The sequence below is a fragment of the Schistocerca piceifrons genome, chromosome 3 (genome assembly GCF_021461385.2).
Source record: "Schistocerca piceifrons isolate TAMUIC-IGC-003096 chromosome 3, iqSchPice1.1, whole genome shotgun sequence".
NCBI classification, from domain to species: Eukaryota; Metazoa; Arthropoda; class Insecta; order Orthoptera; family Acrididae; genus Schistocerca; species Schistocerca piceifrons.
Genome location: NC_060140.1, coordinates 93,064,131 through 93,079,177, shown reverse-complemented (window position 1 = coordinate 93,079,177; position 15,047 = coordinate 93,064,131). Strand labels below are relative to the sequence as shown.

Genomic DNA, 15,047 nt, shown 5'->3' with positions numbered 1-15,047 from the left:
CTGCATAATCTGCTAAAAGTCTCGAGGTTACTACTAATGGTGTCTACAAGGCCATTGATATACAACGTGAATAGCAAGGGTCCCAACACACTTCAATGGGGCACACCCAAGTTAGTTCTACATCTGTCATAGACTCTCCATCCAAGATAATGTGCTGTGCACTTCCCACAAAGAAATCATCAATCTAGTCACAAACCTCAATTGCTGTACCATATGATTGTACTTTTGATAAGAAACATATTTGTGGTAGTGCGTCAAATGCTTCTTGGAAGTCAAGAAACACTGTATTTGTTTTCCTGCCTTGGTCCATGGCTTTCAGTATCTCTTGTGAGAAAAATATGAATTGGATTTCAAATGATTGATGTTTCCAGAATCCATACTGGCTGGCATGCAGGTTGTCATCTTTTTGAGATATCTTTTACATTTGCACTCAGAATATGTTCTAAGATTTTACAACAAACTGATGTCCATGATAGTACACAGTAGTTATGTGAAGCAGTTCTGCTTCATTACTTGTAGAGGGACATGACCTGTGCTTTCTTCCAACCACCGGGCACCGTTTTTTGTTTGAGGTATTGTGGTTAAAACGGGGGCTAACTCGGTATAAAATCTAATAGGGATTCCATTAGGTCCTGGAACTTTGTTCAAATTTAGTGACTTCAGCTGTTTATCAGTGCCACTACTCATCTTTGCAGTGATACAAGAATTAAGTTGGGGAATTACTCTTGGTTTTTCGAAATTTTGAAAACAGAATTCAGCATGTCTGCTTTTGCTTTGTTACTCTCAATTTCAGTTCCTGCCTTATCCATGAGTATCTAGACACTAACTTGATGCCACTAACATCATTTATATATGAGCAGAATTTTTCGGATTCTGTAAGAGATCTCATGATAATATCCAGCTGTGGCTCTCATCGGAGGCTTCATGCAATGCTCTCCTGGCACCTAAACATGTGTTCATTCAGCATCTCTTTATCTATTAACTGTTCTAATCCCACAAGAGAACATCACATGATGGCTTGACATAACAAACTTGATAAAGTCTAGAAAACAACTTATTATAATGGGTACATTAGCCACAGAATGGCTCACAATAACAGTCTGGTAACACATATGCAGAGGTGAACATGTAACTGTGTTAGGGCTGGCCGGGCCCATCTCAAGAAGCTGTTGGCCAAACGATAGAGTGCACTGACGAGAGGCTGCACCCACATCCACAAGTGGCAGCCTCTGATAGTTGTCGAACTTTTAGCTGCATCTGCTGACTTGTGTGGTGTGCTCTATGGTTGCGCACCAGAATCTACAGTGTGGATGTATGTGGGTCAGTACACCCCTCGCCCCTTGGTGGACTGAGCGAAGTGCCGCAATGGTTCGCACACTGACTCTCATTCGGGAGGGCGAACGGTTCAGACCCACATCTGGCTATACTGATTTAAGTTTTCTGAGGTTTTCCTAAATCACTTCAGGCAAATGGCGGGATTGTTCTCTTGAAACGGCACAGCTGACTACCTTTTCCATCCTTCCCTGACCCAATGGGACTGATGACCTCAGTGTTTTGTCCCCTCCCACGAATCGACCAACCCCATGGGGGGCCAAGCATTGCTGATACCACACCATGGAGGCCCTGGATGTGAGAGGCGCGATCAATCTCCAGTTAGCGGATATCTGGGGATACGGGCGAAAGTAGCCGGTGTGAGGAGAACCCCAACACTCCTCTGTCAGAGCACAAGATGACAGGACTGACAATGGTCACTACAAGTTGGGATTCATGGCAATGTCCAGCAGTGGTGTGGAAGGTGGAGGTGACACTGCCACAGGTGGAGGCTGCTCCTGTGACATTCAACCAACAAGGAGTATGCACTTTGGCTGACACACCACCAGAGCTGTTGCAGGAGACATAGGCCCTTTGGATGGAGGTACTGCTGCAGATGAAAGAGGAGGCTGGAACCCTTGTGGGTATGCGGCACCCAGTGACCAAGGTACTAAAAAGGTGGTATTATGGCTGCGACAGGAGGGGGGGGGGAAGGGGGGGAGTGGATGCTGCTCACCCGGATGCAGAGCTGATTTTGATGGCACTTGACCTCACTCTTCCCTGTCCATAGGGTGTATGCAGTGGCCGTTCCAGCATACGATGATTGCTGGTAGCTAGCAGGGGCACCAACGAAAACCACATGCCAAGACTACCATCCTCAATCTAAATCCTGATATGCTGGAGAGCGACGGTGGGCGAGATATAGGATGCAGGAGACGGAGCAGCGTCCTTGCCTGGTGCCCATGGTTAAGCTGTGTAGGGCTATGGGAACAAATAGGAGTCACCCAGTAGGCCGTCAGAAAAAATTTAACGCCTCTTTGGCAGTGAAGTCTTGCAGGCATTTTTTCATCTGGGTCTTGAAGGTGTGAACCACATGCCCCACAAATGCTTGACCACACACAGAAATCATGAAACACCTGAGACAGGAACTGGTGTCCATTGTCAGAAATGAGCATGGCTGGAAGACTCCAACAGAAAAAATCTTGGAAAGAGCTTGAATAGGACCTCGGTAGTGGCCGGGGGTCACCAGACCATGGAAAACATGCCAGTGACAATCAGCCATATCTATTCACTACAGGCCACAGAGAGAATAATGACCTGAGAGCTGCCTGTTGACTAGCACAGTGGAGATATGCAGCAGCTAAGTGTTCCAGCTCTCGGTCACTGCTGGGCCAGTAAACATGACTGTCAGCCAAGGCTTTGGTGCAGGAAACACGCTAGTGCTTCTCATTTAACATCTGTAAAACCTCTCACTGCAAATTCCTGGGAATGACCACTCGGAGAGCTGCATCGTCCGTGGAGATGAGCAGGATTCCATCTAAGAGTGGGAGATGATGGTGGAAGACAAAGCAGTTGCGATGCAGATGAGATGAGCAGTGTGGAGTTCAGAAAGTCCAACTCTGTTGTACAAGGCAGACTACTTGCCTGAGGATGGGGTTGGCCACTGTTGCCTTGGCGATTCGGACACTAATGGTCGGAAAACTGTCTACTTCTTGGCGGGAGGAGACATCCAAATGAAGACACACAATCTCCTCCTGATTGAACTCAGGGTCTGAGTCAACGGGCAAGAAGCATAAGACATCCTTAGGCGCGATGTGGGGTGAAAATGTATGTCGTAGCTGTGTTTGGAGAGCAACAAGGCCCACCCAGCAACTTGTGAACTGCCTTATCGGTGACTTGGGCAGATGCACTAAATAACAAAATGGTGGTCCGAAATTAGTTTGAATTTTGTGCCGTACAAAAAAACATGAAGTTTTTTGTTGGGATCAAAGGTAGCTAGACACGATTCTGACCAGAGGCATACTTTCAGTGTGGTGAAGGCCTGGTTGCATTCTGGTAGCCAAAAAAAGGGAGCACCTTTATGTAGAAGGAGATGCAGTATGTGCATGATAGTGGATACCCCAATAGTGAACTAATGGTAATAGGCAATTTTACCTTAAAAAAAATGCCTGCAGTTGATGCAATGACAAGGGATGCAGACAGGTCTGTAATGACCCTGAGAAAACTCTCCATGGGTCGGGCATACTGCCTTGAGATGATGTGGCCCAGATACCCAAGAGATGAAACTTCCTGGCAGTTTAAAACTGTGTGCTGGACCAAGACTCTAACTCAGGACCTTTGCCTTTCGCAGGCAAGCGCTCTACCATCTGAGCTACCCGAGCACGACTCATGACCCGTCCCCACAGCTTCAATTCTGTCAGTACCTGGTCTCCTACCTTCCAAACTTCAAACTGCCCTTGACACGGTACGCAGCATGTTTCCCAATAGGTGAAGTAAATCTCACTGGCTCGGTGGAAGACAGTACCATTCTGAGATATCCCTGGTTCGGTTCCTGTCTCCTCCGTACAGGATGCCTAAACCCACCACTAATGCCTTTCACAGTCAAATGACAAGTAGTGATAGATCCTGTACTTCCTGTAGGAAAGACATTAGCCAGTGAAGAGGATAATACTTGAGGTAACTTGTATCTCTGGTACATGACTCTTGGTTGCCCTTCCAACACACCATTTGCGGCAACTTTCAATTGGCTGACAATAGAGTAATTTCTAGCTCCTTACGAACAGCAATTAAATTGTCCCGTGACTGAGGACAGCATACAGAGTGGAGGTGCATTGTGCTGTTTCAGTATTTTACAGGGCTGTAAACAAATAACTCTAAACTACGTGTGCTTATTCTCCTTTAATTCATAGGTCTGAAATGATTAACAGCCAAAATGGGACATCATAACAAAAGAAAAGATTTGCATAAAATTTCCTGTTTCTCTGATAGATTAAGATTAAGTTCACTAACAAATTTGACACTAGCATTAATTTACGATAATGCAGACAATATACATCTGTGTTAAAGAGAAAACCAATGTGGCACAATATGTTCGTTATTTACAGTGACTAAGTCACAAATGCTGGTTTACTACAAAATAAACACTCATAACTTACAAAAATTGTAAGAAATACATGTTTTCAAGCACATGAAAATACTCAAAAACATACCTTGTCTATGTGGATATCATATTCTCATTACCTCAGAACAAAGTTTCAACGTTTGTGTGTCACTTTTTCAGTATTTAAATATCAGCATCACAAATGCTAGTTTTATATAAGATGGTATCTGTTCTTTCGGACATATCCAAAAGAACAGATAACATCGGTGACCATGCAGCTCGTTCAGCTCGTTAGAATGAAATGAATACCCCTAGCTGCATACAGGCATTGATATAAGTTAACGGGGACAGTTGAAAATGTGCGCCCCGAATGGGACTCGAACCCGGGATCTCCTGCTTACATGGCAGATGCTCTATCCATCTGAACCACAGATGACACAGAGTATAGTGTGACTGCAGGGACTTATCTCTGACATGCCTCCCGTGAGACCCACATTCCCAACTTATTGTCCCGCACTATGTTAATAGTGCCCCTGCCCATTATACTCATTTTGCCTATTCCCATAAGAATTTGTGCACTATTTGTGAATCCGCACAGAAGAAGATGGTCAAATGGCTGGTGAGCCTTAGACCAAGCAGCTTGTTAGAATGAAATTATAGCGAAATGAATACCCCTAGCTGCATACAGGACATGTCCGAAAGAACAGTTACCGTCTTCATATATAGTTAAGGCTCACTGGCCATTTGACTACCTTCTTCTGTGCAGATACACAAACAGTGCCCAAACTCTTACAGGAATTGGCAAAAAGCCGCGAGTAATGAGTATAATGGGCAGGGACACTATGAATATAGTGCGGGACAATAAGTTGGGAATGTGGGTCTCACAGGAGGCTTGCCAGAGATAAGTCTCTGCAGTCGCACTATCCTCTGTGTCCTCGGTGACTCAGATGGATAGAATGTCTGCCATGTAAGCAGGAGCTCCCAGGTTCGAGTCCCGGTCGGGGCACACATTTTCAACTTTCCCCCGTTGACTAATATCAACACCTGTATGCAACTAGGGGTATTCATTTCATTGTAATGTCATTGTAATTACTATTGTAAGACCAATCACATTTCTTATTTCCCTTATTTATTTTTAGAGTGATATTTGTTAGTAATTTGCGCTAATATATGAAAAGGTTGTTTCTTTTTGGTTGATTCTTTATGCTCAATTTTTCTTTCACCGTCATTTTTTACTACTTAAAGTGCATGTCCACTAGCAAATAAATGTCTGCACATTGCTTGCAGAATCTACTTCTGAAAATTGTTTGATGTGGAAAAACTCCCAGCAAGTCAGCGTCCGCGAGATTTATCAACTCGCAGAAGTAGCTTCCACAAGTTTCTTGCATCTCGCTGCAAGAACTTACCATCTTCTGGAAGTTTTTCTCAAACTCATAGAAATTTTTCGTGTTGACTACTAGTGTGAATATGTCAGTGCGTTAGAATCCCAAAACAAACATAATCAGCCACCGCAACCAAGTTTCACCAGGTGAGGAAGTAGAATGACAATAGAGATGTCTTTAAATTTTATTGGATTGTTTAAGGTTAGACTAAACGTAAATATATTATATTAGTAATAAATACTGTTTGCAAAAATCAAAGAGGAATTAAAAAGTCATCTCTTGGTGGTACAGCTTGCCGCATTTTTGTATCCTGTTTTTGAATCTTTTATTGAACAATACATGAGAGAGATTCGAAACTAACGTACAACATTGTCAGAAACTTTTCAGTCTGAGTGAAGCCTCCTGATTTTATTTCATTCAGTAGTGATTCTTGATAACTTAAATATGTATGCCTCTATATCCATTTCTTCATCCAAACATTTTGTTTTTCCCTAATATGGTTTTTAGTAACTATTTTTCTTCGATAATAACAACAACAACAACAACAACAACAACAACAATAATAATAATAATAATAATAATAATAATAATAATAATAATAATGCAGTAATGGTGGCGGCTACTCTGTCTTTAATCATGACATGGTAAACTTCCACTTGCCCGCCTCGTGATGCTGCTGCAATGGAAACACTTCTTCAAGTAGAAGTTTGGACAACATGGTTGTGGAGTGACAGCGATTAATATACATTAACTTAGTATTAAGAAAACAGTCAATGCGATTAAGACTGTTTTCTTAATACTAACTTAACTTCTTCAAGTACTTGCAACAAGTTCCTGAAATTAACATGTGGTGAAGGGACTTTCAGGAGTAAACTTTTGCTGTAATGTAAACACCTCAGCAAGTGCTTGCAGAAGTTAGTTGCTGGTGGACACATGCCTGTATGTAAATATGAAGACTTGACTTTGAAAGTGTAGTGAATAATTAATCATTTAAATAAAAGTACAGGTAGGATATTGGATTTAAACCTGGAAGAACCATATTTTCTGTTCTTCTCCATTTAGGTTTCTTGTAATTTTTTTAGTTCATTCCAATAGAATAATGGCATGGCATCTTCAATATGAAGGTGATGAACCCTTCCATCCTCTAATCCACCCTGTGTACACCCTGTACAGACTTATGGTACATAGTCATGTTATTTGAGTGGTGAGTTAGTCCAAAACTAAACAGGAAAAACAATTGAACATAGCTTTGAACATCTTTGTTGAATTCCACCGATTTAACATTCTTGATCATTTAAATAGGTATAGAATATGATTTATTTTCAGCTGATTTTGCAAAATGCCAGCCACTGGATATGACAGAGTGGCAGCGGGAGCAAGAAGTGGCAGAATTTGAGCGTGTGGCCAAACTGGAGGCAGCCATGAATGACCGATTTGTCCCAGCCTCTGCTCCTGGTGCTGATGTTTTGCAAGAAGAAATCCCAGCATGTGTATCTGCTGCTAAGGCAAAGATGTTTGGCAAGCTCACCAGAGAGCGCTCTGTCTGGAAACCAACGAGTTTGCTCTGCAAGCGCTTCAATGTTCCTGAGCCACAGGCTGGGTAAGTAGTGTGTTACACTGATTGTGTTATTTAGCTGTGTTAGTTTGCTTCCTACTTATGTTTTTGAAAAGATTAGTAGATAAATTAATAAAGTATGGGAAGTTCTGGTTGAGAATTCAAGCTTGTGGGAAAAAATGAATGTGCGCGCGCGTGTGCACACACACACACACACACACACACACACACACACACACACACCTGTCTCGCTACATTGTGCTCAGTTGACATACACATGAAATGGTTCGGGGAATCCATAGAACATAAATCAGATTTGCTGAATGGTGGTTTGGAATCATATATTTATAAATACAGATCCACTGTTTTAACGAGTGTGCAACATTCCTTAATGGAGCAGGGAGCATAACTTATACAAAGATATTTTTTACTATTCAGGACAATTTTTAAAGAATCATCTACATCTCTATCTCAGATTCCCTGTACTGTGTGTGACAAAGATTACATATTCCTGTGGTAAGATTCTGTATTAGTTTTGAATTTCTCTGATTTTATCACCATAATTATGCAGTGAGGTGTAGGTGGGAGAATGAAACATGTTATATGACTTTCCTTGGGGCACACATTCTTCTACTGTGAACAGTAAATATATTCGTAATTCACAGTTCCTCTGTTACGGTGTCTGCTACTGGACTTTTGATGCTGTCATGCTCACCAAATGAACCCACAATGAAACTATCTTCTCTTCTTTGGATATGATATGTTGCCTCTCTTAATTTTACATAGTAAGAATTTCAGAAGCCAGACTGAGATTCACAAGTGGTTCCTAAAGAAATGAAATGCACACACGAGAAAAGGGAGATTACAAAGTTCTTACTGAGTGAAATAGGCCTGTGTAAGCTTCCTTTTCTTGTGTGTGCATTTCATTTCTTTAGGAGCCACTTGTGAATCTCAGTGTAGCTTCTGTCTTTATGTGGTCATTATACTATAAATAACACTGGACACAAACTCCTCCCAGTACCTGTGATATTGTGCAATTAATGGTCTTGTTACTTCTCTGTATACAACAGCATCATCCACAAGCAACTTACATAAAATTCAATCATATGGATGTCTCACCAACTTCTTCTTCTGAAATTAAGAAAATTATATATTCTGTCAAAAGTAAAAGCTCATGTGGAGTTGATGGTGTTTCTAATAGATTACTAAATGTCTGTTCCCATATAATAATCATCATCTTTTCTGAAATTTGTAATGACTCATGGCATTTTTCCAGAGAGACTGAAGTGTGCCATAGTTAAACCCCTCCGTAAGAAAGGTGCTAGGAGAGATGTCAATAACTACTGACCCATTCCACTACTGACATCATTCTCCAAAATTTTTGAGGAGGACATGTATTCTAGGATAGTATCCCACCTGAGCAACTGTAATATCTTCAGCAAATTACAGTTTGTATTTCACAAGAGTTGCTCAACTGAGAATGCTATTTACACATTTACTCACCAGATTTTACAGGCATTGAATAACAAGATAGCACCAGTTGATATTTACTGTGACCTGTTTATGGCACATGTGTGAATCATAATATTCTGCTGAATAAAATGAGGTCTTCTTGGGCTGGTGGTATAGATAACCAATGCATAATGCTACATCCATAGAAAAGAATGCAGAAAGTTGTACTTAGTAAGTCAACCAATGTAAGCAGAGGAGGTTATTCCAACCTTAAAACAAAAGAGTCATATCATATGGTACCTGTGTAGAACACATAGAAGATTCAGTTATGTCTTTAGGTCCCTTCCTTACAACTCGCTGTTACACACGACACAGACACAAATTTGAATACAGTGAACAGACATGTCAATGACTGGACAGACAGTTCATAATTTGGAGGAGGAGGAGGGGGAGGGGGATATGGGGCGCAAGGGAGATTTGAACATGGATCTCCTCCTTCGCAGTGCAACACCGTGACCACAGAACCACAACACCTTAAGTATTTAAACTCGCTTGAAGTTGCAAATCTTGGGCTTGTACCATTCATGGTTTATATTTCACTTCTTTTTTTCACAGTTAATTACACCTTATTCCTGTTTTCATGCTTGGTCTGTGTTCAGTTTTTGATGGGCTATCCATTGGGACATCTTCCCACTAAATCTGAGTGGAGTGCAACTGGGAGTTTCCCTTGTGATATAAGGAGAATCTGCAGGCCACAGAAAGTCCCCTCCTGTGGAGATCATTTGCTGTGGTTCAGCTTATTAGGTGACATGGAGTTGTTTGCGCCCACCCCATTTTGCTGAAACCATTAGACTTATTTCTGAATATCAGTTTCATAAAGATGTAGTTCTTCAGCAAGAAAGTTCTGTGATATCATTGTGTAGTGCACAGATGTCAATTTGACTGCCTTCCCACCCTCTTAAAAAAGTACAAAACTGTGATCTCAAAAAATATTACATCACTGAAGCCAATAATGTGATGTTTGGAGGGAATGCACATGCATTGAGTGTGCTTTTGGATAGGACTACCAATCAACATTTTATTTCTTCACTGAACCACCTAAATGAAAAGTCATCCGTCAACAAAATTCACCCATGATTTCAAATCATTGGCTTTGGTATCACCACTAAGTTGTTGCACCATAGCCAGTTCGAATGAATAGAAACTAAAATAATTGAACTGTGTGCATTGTGTGGTGTTACTAGTTAGCTTAAGGATGGCAACATTTTGGTGAGTCAGAGTCCCTTATCGTGGCATATCTCCTTCTCTTGACTGCGGTATACTGTTTTCAGAATCAGTTTTAGCCCTCACTGAAGCAAGAGTTCCACAGCACTGGTGTATCAAAAACTCCATTTCATTAAAACGAATAATATTATTGTAACATTTGATGCTCCATTGGTGTCATATTAGTTCTAGGATGGCAGCAAGGCACAATAATATATGAATCCTACTACTTTAGTTGCCATTGTTACTTAAAGTTTAAATGGAACTAGAACTTCGGTATTACCAACTTTCTGCAGTTTGAAGTATGTAAATTTTGTCTTGGATGTGACTTCTGTATTTCTTGGGTTGAAAGAAAGTCTAGAAAAAATTCTGAGGGGAGCACTATGTTATCAACAGACTTGTTTTGTTCGCATGAGAATGTCCCTTAAATGCCCACCAATCAACAGTGAGAAGAGGTTCAGGCAAGAAATGTGTATTGTGTGTATTTATAAGATTCTGAGAGTATATTTGGGTAATGAACTAAAAAACAATAATATTTATTCTCACAAATGTCTCCTGTAATGATATTGATGATAAAATTAGGAAAATGTTGTCAGTTACTGTTGCATCACATTATCTGTGAATGGAATAAACTGTAATTGTACACTACGGACCTTCCGCCACATAATTTATGGTGCCTTGGGGAGAACTGATATGGAACCACTCCAGGGAAGTGTTAAAGAACCATTATTGTTCACCAAATATATAAAAAAAATGTAGTGGATAAAATTGGAAACCCCTTGAGCTGTTTGCTGATGATTCTGTTGTTTGAATAGAAGTTACAGTCCTATAAAATTGATGTGAAATGCACAAAAATTTGTGAAGTATCAACACTTGGTGGAGGTATTGGCAGTGTCTATCACATTGTGGATAAATAGGGAAAGATATGTCACTGTTTATGGACATTATTGTTACACAGTCACTGGAAACAGCCACATCCACTAAATATCTGAGTGTATGCACGTGGAACTATAAAACTGGAACAAAAACTCAATACTAATTATAGGAAAGGCAGATGTCATACTGAGATTCATTGGAAGAATCTGTAAAAAGTGTCATGCACCTTTCGAGGAGGTAGCTTACAAAACTCTTTATCTACATATATCTGCATATTACTGCTCATACTGGGACTCTTACCATGTAAGGTTGATAGAGAAAAAAAAAAGAGAAGATCCCAAGATGAAGAGCAGCCTGTTTCATCATTGGTTCGTTTAGTAAGGGCAAAAGTGTCATGGAGACACACATCCAAGTGCCCATATTTGTTACTGAGCTCATGTGTATGCAGGCTGTGATGTACTTGTAACTGAATAAATATGACAGTTTTTCCAGTATTTTTTATTTCGTTTCTCTGTTACAGTATTAGCCAGCCATCTGCATCTCTAGTGAGAAAGAAAGGAGTGAGCAAATTCTCAGTATTTGATTTCCTAGATGCAGCAAATCATAATATCAAACTGACTGAGGCTCAAGTAACTGATGAAGCTGAAACTACCAAAACTTCAGCTGTGTCCCCTGTTCAGAATAAAGAAACTGTTCCTCAAACACAATCTACAACGTCATCAACAGTTGCAGATAAGGATCTGACAGACCAGACAAATGATGATCAGGTAAGCTATGAACAATAATTGCTATCTGACTATTGGAAGTGAATATATTAATATATAAACTGTGTTATGCCACTTGTGACTGTTTGTTTGAATAGAGTACTTTGTAATTGTTGCCAGTAAACTCCAACATTGGCACCACAATCAGTTTTCACATGTGAAATCTCCTTTTATTTTCTGATGCTCTCTCCAATATCCATCATGCATTCTATTCTCAAGCAGTATGATAGCTAGTTTCTTTTCCTTCACTCGAATTTGTGTGCCTTTCATCATCCAGTCATTAAACCTACATCTTGCTTATTTTGTCTTTCAAGTACACACCTTGTGCTGCTCACTGACCCAAATTTCAAAAAACGCATAAAAACTGCTCTTCGCATCTGTAAGATGTTCACAAACAAATTATACTCCCTTTAAACAATTCATTAACCTTATTCTTAGCTGCTTATCCAGGGGTGCACCATAAATCTTTAGTTATGAGTAGGAAACAGTTAAGTAGTACACACACAGACAGTCACAAGACTTTTGGAACCACAAATCTCTTCATCTGGCAGATGTGATGGCACAAATATAGAAAGTAAAATGTAACACTGATTGAATGGTTAAAGTTATTTAGAAACACAGATACAGGAAGATATAACAACACAAGATGAAATGGGAAAACCAGTAATGAAATCGAAGTAGCAAATGAAGTTTGAAAATGGAGAGGCTAAAGATGGTGGGTCAGTTGCAAGTCAAGATGTATGGGAAGGGCAAAAAAAAACAAGAAATATAAAAGAAACGACCAGACTATCAGTTTTTTAAAATTAACAACAAAATGAAAAGGACAAATTGCTGTTCACCACGTAGTAGAGGCATTGAGTTGCAGATGTTGTACACACACACACACACACACACACACACACACACACACACACACCACACACACACACACACACACACACCACACACCACACACCACACACACACGACCACTGTCGTCTCTGGACACTAAGGACCAACTGTGACTGCAACTGAACTGAGCAGCAGTTTTGAAAGACCTTGTGTGTAGAAAAAATAGTGAAGCTTTAAATGTGCAAGTATCAAATGATTGAAAGAAAGCCATACTGATTGTTGCCAAAATTCGTGGCTGGCTCAACAGAATTATCTAAAAGTACAGATGGAATCTTAAGTATTTCAGAATTAAAATAAACTGGCCATGAAAGATGTAGAAAGACAGTGAAGCAAAAACAGCTACTTGAGATTGTTCATTAAGAGTGAGAAATAGGTACAATGTTGGTGGGGTTGAATGTAATACGTTATAAATAGATGGGGGAACAGATTAATAGAGGTTTTCAAGAAAGCTATCTCGTGTAACAGGACAGGAGATGATCACATTAACAAGAGATAATGGCAGAATAACAAGATATCAAAGGTATAAGGCTAGTACCAGAAGGATAAGTGAAAATGAAAAAAAATATAATGAAGAGGGAAGAACAATAGTGATAGAAAAAGTTAAGAAAGAAAATGTGATTTGATGATGGTTTCTTTAGAGGTGCAAAACAAGCTTCGATTAGGGAAGGAAACTTGCTATGCTTTTTTTCCCCCAAAGAAACTGTCCCATCATTTGACTTAAGCAATCTCAGGAAACCACGGAAATCCTAAATTTGGATGGTCGGGTAGGGATTTGAATCCTAGTCTCCTCAGATGTGAGACCAGTGTCTTTAGCTCTGTGCAGCATTGTTTGATGTCATGGTTAACGAAAAACCAAGAAGGAAAGGGCACTATAGTAGGTGGTAAGAGTAGGTTGCTATAGATGTTGAGTGTAGGGAGTGTGAAAGAGCTGGATGCAAAAAACAAAAGATGTGGTGAAAACAGTAAGAAATAGAATTGGTAAAAGTAGTCTCCAACACAATCTTCAGTGATTACTGACAATGAAATAAAAAGAGTATTATTAGGGGTCATAAAAGGAACAAAAAAGAAATAAAACTAGCTGAGCAGTAAAAGAATAGAAAAATGGGCAAGAGAAGGCAAAGTAGAAATATGCGTTGGGTTGGTCTGGGGGTGGTTGCCGAGGAATCAGTGTGTGCAGAGACAGAGAGCAAACTAATTATAAGCAGACATAATGTGTAACTTCGTTTACGTAATGTTCTTCTGAAAGTCCAAATTGTATGCCACACTAGTCTATCCCATAGGTATATTCATCATAAACAATTGCATAAGTTAGTAATGCTGCAAAGGCTCTAGGCGAGCTCCACAGTCAGACTGGCCGTCATCGGTGCAGCCTCCTTTTAAGTCAGCTCACTTGTGGTGCTACTTGTGCATGCAGCCGAGAGTGGGTGTATGAGCCGGCTGTAGATTGGCAGGACAGTCACATGTGTTACTGCTAAACTCATGATGTAGAATGCCTGGTGTGGTGTTGATAGTTTATGACACCTCTCCCCCGCTCCCCCACAAAAGCTGTATTGGTACTGCTGGAAATGACAGCACGTGCCACTGAGAAGACAGAAGCCAAATCTCGAGCCGATGACAAGCTCCTGTCCGCACCCCAACATCTGTCTTGCGAATGGCTGGAAACTTCAGCTGCGAAACCAGCCATAGGGTGCCCAACTACACCTAAGGATGGAACATTTTCTTCTATTGATGAAGGTGCAACAGTGACTCGAGGGTACACTTTGAGCCACTGGAAGGTTGCAGGGTAAAGGGGCCCATCTCTTGTGAATGGGGCTTCTGGCATTGTGGTGATGGTGACATCACAGCATCGATGGCTCCCTGTCTGGCGCCAGCAGTGCAGGACACGAGGGAGGTGAAGGTGGCTGAGGCTACAGGGTCGTCCTGGGCTCCGAAACTGCAATTGAAAACCAACAGCAGTATCAAGCAGCCCACACAAGTGGAGCTGATCCTGATGGTGCTTCTGCAGCCCAGCAGGATGCTGTAATAAATATAAAGAATGGCTCAAGACTTTCTTGATAATGCCTTACTCCAAATGCCTGTGTCTTCCGAAAACTCTGAAAAAGATGACATCATTAACATTAAACTTAGAGCACTCTGGAGGACAGACTGACCACTGCAGAGGATGCAGTAGTGTACTATCCCGACATCCATGCCAAAGTTCCACTGTTGACTCGTTGTTGCGTGGCTAGGAACAGTATGATGAGAGGAAGAGCACTAACACTTGAAACATCCCACTTCAACATTAGATTGAGGGTGTAATGGTGCTGTCGTCAAACGTTCAGTGCCGTTGATGTCATAAAACTGCTGAAATTCTGTTGAAGAGAACTTCTGTTAAACTTTCAATGCAAAAAATTGACATCAAAGTTGTGATGCTAGTAGTTGAAGTGGTGGATTCTGTTGATGTGGATTGGGGT

At 40.8% G+C, this 15,047-nt stretch overlaps 1 protein-coding gene across 1 annotated transcript in view; it reads left to right on the top strand.

Annotated features, from left to right (window-relative positions):
- The window catches only part of LOC124788049 (G patch domain-containing protein 1 homolog), a 43,010-nt gene that overhangs the window by 21,860 nt on the left and 6,103 nt on the right, over positions 1-15,047 (top strand). Inside the window, exons 6-7 of the mRNA XM_047255116.1 lie at positions 7,120-7,393; positions 11,460-11,706. Of these exons, the coding sequence (XP_047111072.1) occupies positions 7,120-7,393; positions 11,460-11,706 (521 nt within the window). The remainder of the gene's footprint in view (positions 1-7,119; positions 7,394-11,459; positions 11,707-15,047) is intronic.